We start from the raw sequence: 13,894 nt of genomic DNA, 5'->3' as shown, positions 1-13,894 counted from the left end.
TAACAGTGACTGAGACTGAAAGAGCCGTGTTGTGAAAGGTGAAGCCCCGTGTTTGTGACTGCCCTTTCTGTGTGAACTCACCGAGCGGCTGGGCTCCCGGTGCTGGTGCCTGATTGGATTTAATCTCTGGCAGAGCCGGTCTCTTTGCGTCCATGAGGAAGTGGTTGAAAAACGAGACCTCCTTTTTAACCTCTTCAATCTTTTCGCTGTGCTTGTTGAAAATGTGTTTACGAACAAACTCTGGTCCCTGAAGTGAAACGGAGATGGTGAAACACTGTACAATAATCAGACGACAAACTAACAAACCAGAAACTCAACAACACTGAAGGAGCCAGCAAGTGCATGGATTCAACTTGGAACTTTTCGGAACAGAAGCATTAGAGTGGGATGCGAAGACTGAAGAAATTAGAGGACTGCGATTAAATGAAAACTTGCTTGCGAACCAGGATGTCTGTGGTTTGAGAGGGTGGTAACTTGCTCACCTTGAACTTCTTCCCACTCAGAGGACACAGCCACTTGTCCTTGGCCAGCTCTTGTGTATTGGCCAGGATAAACTTCTCCAATTCCTGCTCAGGGTCCTTCTTTCCCATCTTTGCTGCATCTTCTTCAGAAAGGCACTCCCTCACACTGAACAACGGTGTCAACTTCTCCTCAAACAGTTTCTGCCACTCCGCAACTAGACAGGAGCACATGTCACATTCAGATCACTGGGCTCTAAGGTTTTGCAGTAGATCTGTAGCTCGGCTTGTGAGTGTTGAGGTTGGTTGCCTCGCCGAGCTGGTTTCTTGTTTCGCAGACGTTTCGTTACCGTGCTGGGTAATATCCTCAGTGCAGCCTCTGATGAAGCGTCGGTGTGTTTTCCCGCCTGGTTTTTAAACTCTGGGGTCTGTTGCGATGGATTGCCTCACTTCCGGGTTTCCTCCGGAGTGGAATGTTTATGGGATCGAATTCAATGTGTTTATTAATAGCCTGCTTCGTGGAGTGCCATGCTTCCAGGAATTCTCGTGCTTGTCCCTGCCTGGCCTGTCCCAGGATCTTGGTGCTGTCCCAGTTGAAGTGGTGGTTTTCCTTGTCCGTGTGGATTGAGATGAGTGAGTATTGGTCATGTCTTTTTGTAGCCAGTTGGTGTTCATGGACTGTTGTTGTTAGTTTCCTTCTTGAGGTGTTTCTTGCAGTCTCTGCAGGGGATCTTGTATGATATTGGTCCTGTCCATGGCGGGGAGTGGGTCTTTAGTTTGGGTGAGCACTTGTCATAGGGGTGATATGGGCTTGTGTGCCACTCTGATGCCCAGCGGTCGTAGGAGTCTTGTGGTGAGTTCTGACGTGTTCCTGATGTAGGGTAGTGTGATCAGTGTGTCGGGGCATGTAGAATCTTTCTGATGCTGTTCCCGTAGGCATGTCCTGATCCAGTTCTTTGGATGTCCATTAGCCTTGAGCACTTGGAAGAGGTAATCCCTCTTCATCTTGGCATAGTTCCATGTTGCTGCAGTGGGCTCTTGTCTGGACTAAAGACCCCACTCCCCGCCATGGACAGGACCAATATCATACAAGATCCCCTGCAGAGACTGCAAGAAACACCTCAAGAAGGGAACAAACAACAACAGTCCATGAACACCAACTGGCTACAAAAAGACATGACCAATACTCACTCATCTCAATCCACACGGACAAGGAAAACCACCACTTCAACTGGGACAGCACCAAGATCCTGGGACAGGCCAGGCAGGGACAAGCACGAGAATTCCTGGAAGCATGGCACTCCACGAAGCAGGCTATTAATAAACACATTGAATTCGATCCCATAAACATTCCACTCCGGAGGAAACCTGGAAGTGAGGCAATCCATCGCAACAGACCCCAGAGTTTAAAAACCAGGCAGGAAAACACACCGACACTTCATCAGAGGCTGCACCGAGGATATTACCCAGCACGGTAACGAAACGTCTGCGAAACAAGAAACCAGCTCGGCGAGGCAACCAACCTCAAGATCACTGGGCCTCAGTGGAGCACGCACCTGTGTTGAGGGGAGATAGTGGCCTAATGTCCCTGGGTCACAAACCCACAGGCCCAAGATAATGGTCTGGGGACAACATGGGTTCAAATCTCTCCACGATAACTAGTGGAGTTTGAGGTCTGTTTTTCTTTATTCGTTCTTGGAATGTTGGTGTCGCTGACGAGGCCAGCATTTACTGTTCTTCCCTGGTTGCCCCTGGGAAAGTTGCTGTGAGCCCATTCTCAAACCGCTACGAGACGGAGGGAGACCCAAAATGCCGATATGTTATTAATGTAATTGGGAAAAAAAAACGAAAGTAATTCTGGGATAACAGCAAAATACAGCGGATGTTGGAAATGTGAAACTAACAGAGAGAATGCTGGAGATACTTAGCAGGTCTGGTGGCATCTGCGGAGGCAGAAACATAGTTAACACTTCCAATCCGATACGACTCTTCGTCAGGTCTGAACAGCAGCTGAGTTTCTCCAGGAGTTTCAGTATTTGTTTAGGATAATCCTGGAATTAGTTTTAGTAATGGTGTCCATGGAACTACCATCAATTGTAAAATCCTATCAGGGCCACAACCCAATTCAGGGAGGAAAACCTGAGGCTCCGACCCAGGTCTCCAGACCTACAGCAATGTGTGGCTCTTAAATGCTCTCTGAAATAGCTGAGCAGGTCTCTCAGTTCAAGGACAGACAATAAATGCTGGAACTGCCTGGATGCCCACACCAAGCAGACAAACAAAACTAAAATTTCCTGCAGAGTTGGTGACTTCATATTGACACACTTCAATTAATACACCTGCCTAACATTTCCACAATGTACCACATAGATAATAGAGCTTTCATTAATTAATCAGCATTCACAGAAACAATTCAGGATAGAAATTCAGTTTGTTCTGATGATCATTAACAAATACATTCTTCCTCTTCCATGCTAATTTAACTCCTTCTTTCCCAGGGCTCTGGGCCTACGGGTGTCATTTGCCTGCCCCCCCAACTACACTTCCAGTATTTCCCGAGCTTGTTGCCCTGCATGGACTCCCGAATGGTCTGCTCAATAAAATGTCATTGTCCGTTTGTGCTTGAGTAGCACCCTAATGAACTGCATGCACGTCTCACTCCACCCAATAGCTGGGACTCTCCTTCGACTGAGCAGTGCACCAAACTCAGTCAGAGATCTCTGGTTATAGGCTACACCACCTTGCTCCCTCCCTACCCCATGGCCCTGCAAATCCTTCCCCTTCGACTGACTCCTTTTGAAAGTTCCTAATGGATCAGATTCCACCATCCTTTCACATTAGCTGGTTCCAGATCACCTCGACACACTGAGACTACAAAACGCAGTGTTCTTCGGCCGTTTCACCCATTACCTTCACCTGTGTCCTCCTGTGAGTGACCCCTTGAGCAGTGGAACAGCTGTCAGATTGTCAGCCCTCGTTAGAATCTGAGAAGGATACGGAGTGCAGCCAGTCTCACACTGTCTGTCATGCACATGGAGCAGACATGGCTAGCTCCCACAGCTGAATGCAGTGAGAATAGTCCTTTCGGGGACAGGAGCACTACTAGCAAGGTTATCCTGAGTCGCCACTGAAATGGCTTCCTACAGCAGCTGAGAGTCACAAGTTGGCCAGACTGGGTAATAAGACATTCTTCTTTTTCAAGCAGTTAGGCTTTTTTTTTAAAGAAACAATTGACAATAGTTTCATGCTCACCAATTCTGGGAGTAGGTTTCACTTCCATATTTTAACGACTAAATTCCACGACGCCACCCACTTACCCAGAGCATTAAACTGAGCTTCTGGCTTACGAGTCCAGGGGCATTACCATGCAAATGGAACAGGCCCTTCGGCCCACCATGTCTATGCCATCCATGTTGCCATCCTAATCTAATCCCATCGGCCTGCATATGGTTTTTAACCCTCTATTCTCTGCCTAAATGCCTCTTAAACATTGATATCATCTCTAGTTTCACCACCTCCCCTGGCAGCACATTCCAGGCAGCTACCACCCTCTGCTGAAAAAACTTCCCTCTCCCATCTCCTTTAAACTTTCCACCTCTCATCTGAAACCCATGCCTCCTGGTATTTGACATTTCCAATCTGGGAAGGAGACTCGGACTTATCAACGCCTCTCATAATTTTATACACCTCTAGCAGGTCGCTCCCCCAGCCTCCTGTCTCCTCAATGATGTCCTGTCTGTAACCCTCTGGACTCTCCGGGCGGGAACTCAGTGTGCCCAGGTCTGAGGAGGCAGTGAACGTCTCCAGGATTATTCATTCATCTTGATCTCAATAATCTGACAGCTGACCTCGCAGGAACACAGGCGAGTGGGCTGATTCACCGGCACCCCGCCTGCCCTGGTGCCCCCTCCCCATCACCCACCACCTCCACATCTTCAGCACATGCACCTTTAAAATAGCCTGCTTTCCTCCTCCTGCACACACCCCTCCCAATGCCCAGCACCATCACTCAGAAATTTGCTTTCACCTTCATGCTGCGAGACGCGGTTGGGAGGGAGAGGTCCACGGACGTGCACGATCCCACAGCGGTTCGGCATCTCGTCCTCATTGGGGTATTCACAGGTGTTGTAGTAGTCGATGGAATGCACAATGCGAAGATAAAGCAAGAGTTTGTCCAGAACCTGCGCAGTAACATGCATCGGTTAAAGAGATTTGCCTGACAGTCATAAGCTTCATTCACTGCTTTCACTGTGTTAGCGCGCGCGCACACACACACACTGCGCCCCCACGCCCGACACACAGCCACTCCCTCCCTCCCATACTCACACACACACACACACACACACACTGCGCACCCCCCCCCAACACACAGCCACTCCCTCCCTCCCATACTCACACACACTCACACACAAACCTTTGCAATGTTGGAAACACAGCAGCCAATCTGGTACAGCAAGCTGCCAAGAACATGACTATTTTAAGTGAAAAGTTTCGAGTTAGATACTGGGTTGAGAAATACGTGCTGTCAAGGACACGGAGAAAATGTCTCCTGCTCTAGACCACTGAATTCTTACATCCACCCAAGGGGGTCAGGGCTGTCAACTGTAGACCACAGGCAAAAGACAGCATCTCTGACAGTACAGCACTGAAACTGGAAGTGACAAGCAGGACAGCGTCGTTATATCACTAATGGGGAGATTGAAATCTCAAAATCCTCTACCGGACTCAGTGACCACAATACAACAGCATTAAACCAACAAACCCATTCCCACCTGTATACAACCAGTGTTATACAATGACTGACCCGTCCCCCACCGGTACTGTGCCCCAGTGTTATACAGTGACAGACCCATCCCCACCAGTACTGTTCCCCAGTGTTATACAGTGACAGACCCTGTCCCCCACCGGTACTGTACCCCAGTGTTATACAGTGACAGACCCGTCCCCCACCGGTACTCTACCCCAGTGTTATACAGTGACAGACCCGTCCCCCACCAGTACTGTTCCCCAGTGTTATACAGTGACAGACCCGTCCCCCACCGGTACTGTGCCCCAGTGTTATACAGTGACAGACCCATCCCCACCAGTACTGTTCCCCAGTGTTATACAGTGACAGACCCTGTCCCCCACCGGTACTCTACCCCAGTGTTATACAGTGACAGACCCGTCCCCCACCGGTACTGTGCCCCAGTGTTATACAGTGACAGACCCTGTCCCCCACTGGTACTGTACCCCAGTGTTATACAGCGACAGACCCGTCCCCCACCGGTACTGTACCCCAGTGTTATACAGTGACAGACCTGTCCCCACCGGTACTGTACCCCAGTGTTATACAGCGACAGACCCGTCCCCACTGGTACTGTACCCCAGTGTTATACAGTGATCGAGGTCTCTCAATGTGCACTGTACCCCAGAGTTATACAATTGCTTTCACAGTGTTAGTGTTAGTGTTAGCGCATGCGCACACACATAATATAGAAAGCAAATTGGGGTTAAACTGCAGAGTGGTGACTTAGCTTCAATGTATGTCGGATTAAAGTTTCACAGTGTGAGCACATTTTCACTAGCCCATTAATTTATTTCAGCTCTTAACTCTTGCTCCTGGTGTGAACCAAACCTGAATTACACAAACTGATGAAAGTATTGAATTAACTTGTGAAGAAGCTACATTTGAAAAGCAATTTTAATAATAGTGAGCAGACCAGTTACTAGTCGATGACACTCTGTACCCTAGTTTTGACCTTCTATACAAATGCACTCTCAGTGAGAGAGAGGGAGCAGACACTCTTGCTCTCTGGAACATTAATGCCAAGCTTATTACTGTTGGCTGTGATATACTGCACCTTTATGAGCTTCTCATCCCTCTCGATGTTGACCTCTGGGTTCCCCTCCTTCGGACCGTCGTCTGGCGCGTCCGTGGCATTGCCCATCAGCTCTTCTTCCTCAGCACTCACCTCCTCAATCAAGTAATCAGTGATGTTCTTTAAGATGGGGTTCTGAGAGGACAGGTTCTGTGGGTTAAACACAGGGCTGCTCAAGATTAGGGAAAAATGATTCTTGAAGCATCTTAACCCAAACACTCAGGGCATCAGCAACAAGACAAACAGGTACCGGACAGAATCAGATGAGAGTACTGCAGTCTGAGCTCAGATATCAAATCGCACTCCAAGCTCATCCCTCAGCTGTGTGCCAATGCTCATTTAGAACTGGGCCGATCAGAATTTTGGGACGTTGCTTTGCAGGACTTGGCTGCCAGCAGCTGCATGGCAAAAGTGACAGATGGGCATTTTTTTTGCCCAAAGAAGGGTCCCAACCTGAAACGTCAACTTTCATGCTCCTCTGATGCTGCCTGGCCTGCTGTGATTGTGGAACATAGAACAGTACAGCAGTGCACAGGCCCTTCGACCCATGATGTTGTGCTGAACTTTTACCCGAAAACTAAGGTCTATCTAACCTCCACTGCTACCTTATGCTATGATCCATATTCCTATCTAATAGCCGCTTAAATGCCCCAATGAGGCTGACCCCACTACCCTCTCCAGCAATGCATTCCACACCCGGACCACTCTCTGAGTAAAGAACCTACCTCTGACGTCTCCCCTACATCCACCTCCATTCACGTTAAAACTATGCCCCCTCGTAATAGCTACCTCCAACCTAGGAAAAAGTCTCTGGCTGGCTGCTCTATCTATACCTCTGATCATTCTGTACACCTCCATCAAGTCACCTCTCATCCTTCACCTTTCTGAAGAGAAAAGCCCTAGCTCTCTCAACCTTTTCTCAACCTGGTTCCTCCAGCTCCACGATAACAAAGTGTGGAGCTGGATGAACACAGCAGGCCAAGCAGCATCTCAGGAGCACAAAAGCTGACGTTTCGGGCCTAGACCCTTCATCAGAGTCTAGGCCTGAAATGTCAGCTTTTGTGCTCCTGAGATGCTGCTTGGCCTGTTGTGTTCATCCAGCTCCACACTTTGTTATCTTGGATTCTCCAGCATCTGCAGTTCCCATTATCACTCCTCCAGCTCCACACTGTGTTGTCTCTGACTCCAGCGTCTGCAGTTCTTGCTTTCTCTGAGATAGGCATTACACCTTTGGGCAGCACGGTTAGCACTGCTGCCTCACAGCGCCAGGGGCCTGGGTTCAATTCCACCCTCGGGCAACTGTCTGTTTGGAGTTTGCACATTCTCCCTGTGTCTGCGTGGGTTTCCTCCCTCAGTCCAAGGATGTGCAGTTTAGGGTGGATTGGCCGTGCTAACTTGTCCCATAGCGCCCAGGGATGTGCAGGTTAAGTGGGTAAGCCATGGGAAATGCTCAGTTACAGGGATATATATAGAGGTGGGTTGGGGTAGTATGCTGCTCGGAGGGTCAGTGCAGGATTCGATGAGCTGAATGGTCTCTTTCCGCACTCTAGGTGATGCAGAAATGAAAATTAGCTCTCTAACAGCCACTCCATTTGAGGAAATCAGATTTCAGGCACTGCAGACACTGCAAGCCTTCTCTAGCCTCAATCTACCACAGATTGTGACCCTAAACTCAATGCAGCCTAATAGTAGCTCAGTAGCTAGCCTGAGGTAGCTTGCTGTGAGAAGTTAATTCCCAGAATGAGAATATCAATCATTCAGTGGCTCGCTTAAACAAGGAGTGTAAGTCAACGTGTCCATGGCCTCAAGGCAGTCATTGCCAAGTGACAACACCCCTAATGATGTCTCTTTTAAATATACCCACGTACTTCCGTGCTGTTATTCTGATTTTTAATGCCCTGTGGACGACTTGGAAACAGAGATTACCGTTGTTCGCTCTGCTGGCCTGGCATCGCAAGATTCAATCCTCTGCAATCTCCCAGATAAAAGTCTCCACCTCAAATCCCACTAAAGCAAAAAAACCATGAACCTACGAATAAGAAGACAAAGCAACTTCTACTTTAAGACCAAGGTGCGTAGATCCTTGATAAGTGAGGAGTAAGGGGGTAGACAGGAGTGTGGAGGTCAGGTTCCATCCAGATCATTTCCCGGTTAAACAAGGTATAGAGCTGGATGAACACAGCAGGCCGAGCAGCATCATAGGAGCAGGAAAACTGACGTTTCGGGCCTAGGCCCTTGTTCAGAAATCCTTGGACACTGGTGGATGCTCTCAGGGTCTGTACTTAATTTGGATGTCCAGAAATTCATTTAATGGGGCACTTCTGAGAAGAAGCATGCCATATAAATGAGAACTATACATTTTTAAAAATTATAATTATGACACAGAAGTTGACATGTAGAGGACAGAACAGTCATTTGGCCTATCATGACCATACTGGCCTGATCGGATCTAAGTAAAACTGCTTTGCCCTGTCCCCTGTAATTTTTCTTTGATTCCCTTCCAATCAAATCTGCCACCATCAGCTCTTCAAGCAATGTATTCTATATCACAACAATGTTTCTCCCCATGTCTACTTCTCACCTCACTTACCTTAAATCTGTCCCCTTTTGTTAGCGATCCTCCTGATACTGAAATGCCTTGCCCTGATCAAAACAATTCATGACTATGAACATCTTCAACTAAACCTCTCGAAACATTTGCTGCTGTAAGTGCGGGATATCGCTGTCCTATCTGTTGTAGACCACACACTCATTGTGTGAAGTGCTCAGCGGGGGAGGAAAAAATTACTGTAAAAACACCAGCACGTTTCTCCTGAGTGGAACGTACAATAAAAGCAGCTGCAGGTGGTAAGCTGTTTATAGCATGTTGCAGACAGTTTTCAGCAGGTTGTTTTCATTTTTCTGATAGGAACATTGATGATAAAGGACATTATCTTCCTGTTCACCAGTGAAACTGAGACTGGGGTGTGCACTAATCACTGTAATAATCTCTATGCATGATCTTCAGCAGGTCCAGATTGGGAATGGGGTGGGGGTTGAAGGAGCTGCACAGCAAAGGAGTGTTGATATTAATGGAATGATTACAATTAAAACAACAAATTTTAGAGCCCGTCAAATTCCTGCACAGATCTCAACCAGCGCACTGGTGTGCCACAGTGATGGCAAGAAAAGTTTGTGGCAAGTGGTACCACTTTTCCTGAGCATCAAGGCTTTGTCCGTGTTTCCCAATCTCCTTGGGAGCCTCCGTGCCAGTTACTACAGGACAGGCCCCGCTGACATCAGGCCGCATGCAAGCCTCAGGATCCACACGTAGACAGATGACCGATAGCGCACATATGTGGAGATTTGGTGAAGGAAAGTACGTCCGCCCTGGAACTGTCGGCCTCTTGGAAGTGCGCCTCAATACCGGAAAGGTTGGGAAATGAAGAGGCTTTTTGTTTGGAAAAAGATTGTGGGGGTGTGGTATTGATTGACGGGGCTCATGTTAGCTCAGACCACAGTAGTCCACTTGTTGGAGCAGGCCAGTAGCTCAGCCTGAATGTGACAAGTGAGACTGACAACTTGTGTCAAACACGAACTGTTGGATATGGTTAGAACAAAGCCAGGGAAATCCGAGCAGACACAATCAGCTGACACAATCCAGCCACACCAGGAAGGGTATCAGGATAGGTGATCGCTCACTGAATTGAAATAACAAGTTTTAAACAGTTTCCAAAAGGCAGAACAAAACATCTTAAAGAAACAGCAACTTCTTTGGTGCTGTAACATTTGGAAATACTTGGCTGTCTGTCTTTCACAGCTGAAAGCAGCCCTGCTTTGGCCTGGTGGACAGCCTGAGACCATCACTGCTCGTCAGTGCTGCTCAACACGGTGTTACTGAACACAGTCAAACAGAGAGCGCCCTCCCCACCCTGCCCCACACCGACCTCAACCCGGCCTTCCTCAGTGACCGTCTCGGAGGACCACAGTTGCGAGCGGTCATCCAGCGAGTGGATGAGTTTAGCTGCGAGTTTGATGTCGTTGCGGACTATCTGCTTGTGCTGCGTGATACCATTAATGCTGCGGACACGTCGGGCCAGGTCCCGATTCACCACCGGGCTCAGCTCACAGTCTCGTAGCTGCAGGGAGACAAACCATCACATCATTCACTGGGTAGTCCACGTCAGGTTAACAAGGCAGTTCAACCTGTCCACCCCGTGCGAGTCTCTGCTCCGCACAAGGCCCTCCTACACCCCTTTCATCTTTTCTATCAGAATACTCTTCTGTTCCTTTCCCCTTCACGGGTTTACCCAGCTTTCCCTTAAACACAACAACCCTATAGCCCTCAACCACACCCTTGGCTGTGAGTCCCATGTCCTCCCCACTCTTGGGGTTTCTCCTCAACTCTCTGCATCAATGACACAGCCTGTCCCTTGCATTAACCTGAGGAGGCATCATTCATCATCATACAACCCCTATGGGGCGCAGCAGTCCAATGGCCCAGTGAGTCCACACCAATTCTCCAAACAGCATCCCATGCAGACCCATCCCCTCACCCTAGCCCTGCATTTCCCACAGCCAGTCCATCCTAACCCGCACATCCTTGGGCACTACGGGACAATTTAGCACGGCCAACCCACCCTAACCTGCACATCCCTGGGCACTATGGGACAATTTAGCACGGCCAATCCACCCTAACCTGCACATCCCTGGGCACTACGGGACAATTTAACACGGCCAACCCACCCTAACCCACACATCCCTGTGCACTACGGGACAATTTAACACGGCCAACCCACCCTAACCCACACATCCCTGGGCACTACGGGACAATTTAGCACGGCCAACCCATCCTAACCCAGACATCGTTGGGACTGTGGGAGGAAACCAGAGCATCCGGAGGAAACCCATGCAGACACAGGGAGAATGTGTAAACTCCACAGTCATCCAATGCTGGAATTGAACCTGAGCCCCTGGCGCTGTGAGGCAGCACTGCTAACCACTGAGTCACTGTGCTGCCCTATAATGAGGCCGGGCAATCAAATCTCGTCCGGGATTTGAGTACAGCGTCTCTTGCATGTCTGCCATGGACAAACCCCCAAAGGGAGAATCACTAGACCAACAAGCCATTGCTCCTAATGGAGCACAGGTCTCTAATATCAGCAACTCCAGCAAACTGCAACTGAGTGCCTTCAATTCAGGTTTAACGTTGGGCAGAGTGATGGCTGGATATTTGACCGTGGGAGCATCGCAGCCATACCCTGAAACTGATCCTTCGTCATTGTCTACACACCAATTCCAGACAATGTGACAGGATACTGCAGGGGCAGTGCTAGTTCTCTGCTGCAACTGCCCCTTTTCTTTGGACTTAAAACTGACAGAGAACAGACTAAAGAAAGAGACAAAGAACCTGTGACCTCGAGTCTTTGTAGCCGAGACGGTGGGGAGGTGGAGACAATATTCTGAGTGGGAGAACCATCACAGCAGGGTCGAGAGGACACAAGAGGCGCTAACAGTCAGAGCATGGGGCACTGGAGGGAGGGAACTGTGAGCTGTACACTGCTGACAATGAGCACTCGATCCACCAGTAAAGGCAAATAACCTCACCTCAGCCAGGATGGGGTTGAAGAAGCCTCAGCTTGATACTCAAAGGGTGAATCAGGGCAGTGAACCCGAACTGCCCTGGGTGAGGGGCAAACACATTCTGCAAGTATTCTCCCTGACCCAGAAGCACTTACTCGAATGTTCTGGAGATTCCAACAAATTTCTTTGATGTTGACACTGCGATCGAAGGTAACCCAAGCTCTCCGATAAAATCTAAACAAAAGAGAATGGAAATGTTATCTGTCAAACAGCAATGAAGTTAATCTCCACCACCTGTTCCAGTTAGTATTACCATCTCGTGATAAGCAGTCAATATCACAGGAGATGAATCCCACAGAGACACTTCCACTAACCCCGCTGCTTACAGACCCCAGAAGGCAGGGGGTCATTTTTGCATTTAGTTCCAGTAAACCTGTCTCACCTTGTACTTTCAGACACAGGCCTACAGACCAGGCAGGCATGTTACAGGCTGTGGGTGGCACTGCAGTCAAAGCCAAGCACTCCTGCTCTGGGTTCAAACTGGTCCAGTGTTTGTCTGCCCTTTGGCAGTCAGCACAACATTTACCTTGATCCAGTCAAAGCGGCTCCTTCTGGGCAATGATGACACTGCGCTTTCTCAACACTGAGCAACAAGAGTTTCCAGCAAAGTGTATCCCTGTCTTCAGCAGCTTAGAGGCAGCACTGACTGACACACAGTCCTAACTGAGGGAGTGCCGCACTGTCGGAGGGCCAGCGCTGAGGGAGCGCCGCACTGTCGGAGGGTCAGTGCCGAGGGAGCACTCAGATAACATATTAAACAGAGGACTTTTCCTACACAGCTTCACTTCACACTAAAACACTTTCAATGCACTCTCTTTCAATGGACCTTCACAGGCTATGCTTTGGACTTACCTGCGCTCTGGCTGTGGGTCAGATAATGCCACTCTCATGAAGCCAGGAAACCTTTTACAGAGCTGAAGAGAAATAAAGTTAGTTCTTAACATGTATTAAAATTAGCATCCAGAAAAATCGCATAAATGCAATAAAAAATTACCTCAATGATGGAAGAAAACATTAAGATTTACTGGATATTCTTCAATGGTCAGTGATGGATACAGCACTGTTTCCAATGTTTCCCAATAACCCAGACTCAGGGATACACAGCAGCACTGTGAGGTTTGATGATAATATGAAATTTGGTAACAAACCAGAGAGTGTTGAGGATAGTTGCTGTTGCAAGGAGGCAGAAAGATGAAATGTTGCAGATGGCGTTTAACACTGAGGCGAGTGATGTACTTTGAGTGCAATAAGATGGTAAGACATGACGGCAGAAATGGCAAGATTCAGAAAATCATAAACGGGCTGTGAGACATTAGTAAATAAAAGTCAAAACAACCGCAGATGCTGTGCATCAGAAACAAAAACAGAAATTGCTGGAGAAGCTCAGCAGGTCTGGCATCACCTGTGAAGAGAAATCAGAGCTAACTGGTCAGGTTGAATGAGTTTTCCTCAGTACGGTTTGGAGGAAGGGTCACTCATCCCGTAACACTGACTCTCCAGTGAGATGTTACTATTCATTTACATAAATCCTGCCAGGCTCAGTAGATACTGTGGTCAGGAGATCATAGGGGTTTCATCAATGTCTAAATAAAAAAACACAATATACAAAGGAATCATGCCAGTACATAGCTTTTCTCAGTATCTAGCCCTGTCCTGGGAGTGTTTGATGGGGGACAGTGTAAAGGAGGCTTTACTCTATGTCTCTCCTGACCCACGTTGCCTGTTTCCCCAGATCAGCTGTATCCAGTAAATGGGAGACATCCTGAACTTACCGAAATGATTTCAGCCTTGGAGATATTTGGAGCTATGCTCCTCATGAAGAGTGAGCAGGTTTTGTGAAGCGGCCGAGGTTTCGGGGTGATCTCAATCTCTTTCTTTTCCTCCTTGGGTTTTTCTTTCTGTTTCTCCTCTTCCTTGTTCTCAGGCTTTGGCTCCTCTGTACAGCAGGGAGAC

General features: G+C 48.4%; 1 protein-coding gene across 1 annotated transcript in view; it reads right to left on the bottom strand.

The window, feature by feature from the left end:
* The window catches only part of srrt (serrate RNA effector molecule homolog (Arabidopsis)), a 35,818-nt gene that overhangs the window by 10,296 nt on the left and 11,628 nt on the right, over positions 1-13,894 (bottom strand). The window contains exons 8-15 of the mRNA XM_059642567.1: positions 13,714-13,877; positions 12,794-12,855; positions 12,037-12,115; positions 10,246-10,437; positions 6,302-6,469; positions 4,486-4,639; positions 483-676; positions 82-247 (exon numbers count right to left, since the gene is read on the bottom strand). Of these exons, the coding sequence (XP_059498550.1) occupies positions 82-247; positions 483-676; positions 4,486-4,639; positions 6,302-6,469; positions 10,246-10,437; positions 12,037-12,115; positions 12,794-12,855; positions 13,714-13,877 (1,179 nt within the window). The remainder of the gene's footprint in view (positions 1-81; positions 248-482; positions 677-4,485; positions 4,640-6,301; positions 6,470-10,245; positions 10,438-12,036; positions 12,116-12,793; positions 12,856-13,713; positions 13,878-13,894) is intronic.

Source organism: Stegostoma tigrinum, chromosome 45 (genome assembly GCF_030684315.1).
Source record: "Stegostoma tigrinum isolate sSteTig4 chromosome 45, sSteTig4.hap1, whole genome shotgun sequence".
Taxonomy (NCBI): domain Eukaryota; kingdom Metazoa; phylum Chordata; class Chondrichthyes; order Orectolobiformes; family Stegostomatidae; genus Stegostoma; species Stegostoma tigrinum.
This window is presented reverse-complemented; position numbering and strand designations above follow the sequence as displayed.